This window comes from Brassica oleracea, chromosome C2, assembly GCF_000695525.1.
Source record: "Brassica oleracea var. oleracea cultivar TO1000 chromosome C2, BOL, whole genome shotgun sequence".
Taxonomy (NCBI): domain Eukaryota; kingdom Viridiplantae; phylum Streptophyta; class Magnoliopsida; order Brassicales; family Brassicaceae; genus Brassica; species Brassica oleracea.
The window spans coordinates 18,844,657-18,846,673 of record NC_027749.1 but is presented as its reverse complement, the minus strand read 5'-3'; the positions used below and the strand labels follow the sequence as shown (position 1 = coordinate 18,846,673).

The following is a 2,017-nucleotide window of genomic DNA, read 5'->3' as shown; positions in this document are numbered from 1 at the left end:
TAAAAGCTCACTCTACTCTAATCATTTTGCTTCTTTCATTGATCATAAAAAGTTCCCGCCTTTACCACATCCACAAGCCTCCCCACCTAATTTGTACACACATATCACACATTTTTTTCTATATTATAAATCATGTTGACTCATGTAGAATATTCCCATGCGTTCTTCGCCCTGAATTTATATTATCTATGGAAATCTACGCATATTTGTATATTGGATTTTCTTAAAATATTTATATTAATGTTTTTTTTCCACTTAAACCCAAGTCCATGTTTGGACACGTCCCCATGACTTTCTTGTAACTATTCAAACTCAACCTCAAGTGCTGCTCATCATCATCGTCAACTCCAAAATCTCTTTTCTTTAGAGGCTGATGTTCCACGCAAAGGACGTCATTTAAGCTTCTCTTAGTCTTCTTCGCCGTCATCACTTCTGATTTGATCTCCATCAATGGAAGCTCCATCGATTTCCTCTCCTCGTTATTATTATTCAGTTTTGTCTCTGAGCTCTCTGAAGATGTCAGCGAGCTCTCAACTGAACGTCTTGGCTGTCTAATTCCTCTGTTTTCTGTTTTCTTGCACCACAAGAATCCTTCTTCTTCGTAATCTTCCACTTGCGTTAGCTCTGAGAAGGAAGAACTCGGATTCATCATTGAAGCTAATCTAGAGAGCTCGCTTCTAGCAAAGTCCATGCCAAGACTGGCAGATGTGTAGCCAGCGAGAGTTTGTTGAGCTTTCATTAAAACTGACTGTAAATACTTTCCTTGTGCCTCAATCTTCACTTGCAAATGCCTCTGAACCTGAAACCAAATCATTTTAAGACCCCAAAGAGATACTTATTTGTTCTGGCTTAATTAGGAGGTTTTATTGATGTTTATTACCTCGATTTGTTCATGAAGTTTCTTCTGAACTTCCATCTGCAGTTGTAGAGCCTCCGTGATTTTCAAGCCTCTGCTTCAAAATAAACCAATCAATTAATTTTCAGTTTATTGAAATAATCTACCTATGGAAGATATTACTGTTATGATGATCTGATCATTAATTACTCGTTAGCTGGATCGTTGTTTTCTTGGTTGACATTGCCTCTAAAATCTCCAGAATCGTTTTTACTCTCAGCTTCTTGGGTTTCTGAAGCTGAGGAAACTGCTAGACCAAGAAGTAAATCATCAATAAGAAGAAATAATATCTACAGAATCATTAACCCTATTAGGTCAGATCATAGTTTAAATTCAAGAATCATGATCAATGTTATAATAAATGGAAAAGAAAAAGATTCTTATACCTTCTAGCTTGTTATCATCGAATTTTAGGCTCTTCCCTAGCCGATATTTCTGTCGAAAGATGATCAATATAAAATCATCAAAATTTGATCTTTAAAAATCAAAAAACTAAAACCACTGATCCAATCAAAGATTCTGATGAACATTAATTACCTGTAAATGGCTCTTGAGATGATACAAGGTAAGCCCAGGGATCTCCATAGCCTTCATCAAACCCTTAGGTGTTGCTTCTGCAACACACAAAACAGAACAAACGGAAAAAAGTCATCAAGAAATATAGTTAATAAAAAAAGACTCAGAATAAAGAAAAAAAAACACAAATATATACTGTTAGGTCCACCGAGTTGATTAACGGCTTCGATGAATCTGTGATGAAGCTCACAAGTCCATTTCAGTCTGGGCTTAGCATCTGTTGACAACACGAGACTCACCTTTGCCTTGTGATTATTACCATTATTAGTGTTGCTCTCCATTAATATATAAACACATACAAATATCTCTCTAGAGTTTACAATTAAGAACAACCACCCAAGATATATAAATAAAAAACGAAAGGGTTATTTGTTTTCAAAGATTGTTGGGTTTGTTGGCAAAGATATGGAGGATTTATATACAAATCTCTGGAGTGGTTGATGCTATTCTTTTTCTTTCTTCTCTCACTCCATATCTGGAAACATGAGTGGGGTTCTGTTGGAGAAGGGAATATATGCTCTCTTGACCCTATCCTCTTTCCTTTCA

At 35.9% G+C, this 2,017-nt stretch overlaps 1 protein-coding gene across 1 annotated transcript; it reads right to left on the bottom strand.

Moving 5' to 3' along the window:
* On the bottom strand, positions 1–1,964 carry LOC106324952 (protein PHR1-LIKE 1). The gene is made up of 6 exons (XM_013762953.1): positions 1,608–1,964; positions 1,433–1,509; positions 1,282–1,330; positions 1,046–1,142; positions 881–950; positions 1–799 (listed from the first exon to the last, which is right to left on the bottom strand). The coding sequence occupies exons 1-6, from the start codon at positions 1,750–1,752 to the stop codon at positions 233–235; spliced, it is 1,005 nt and encodes a 334-aa protein (XP_013618407.1). The 5' UTR covers positions 1,753–1,964; the 3' UTR covers positions 1–232.
* Positions 1,965–2,017: the final 53 nt, after the last annotated feature.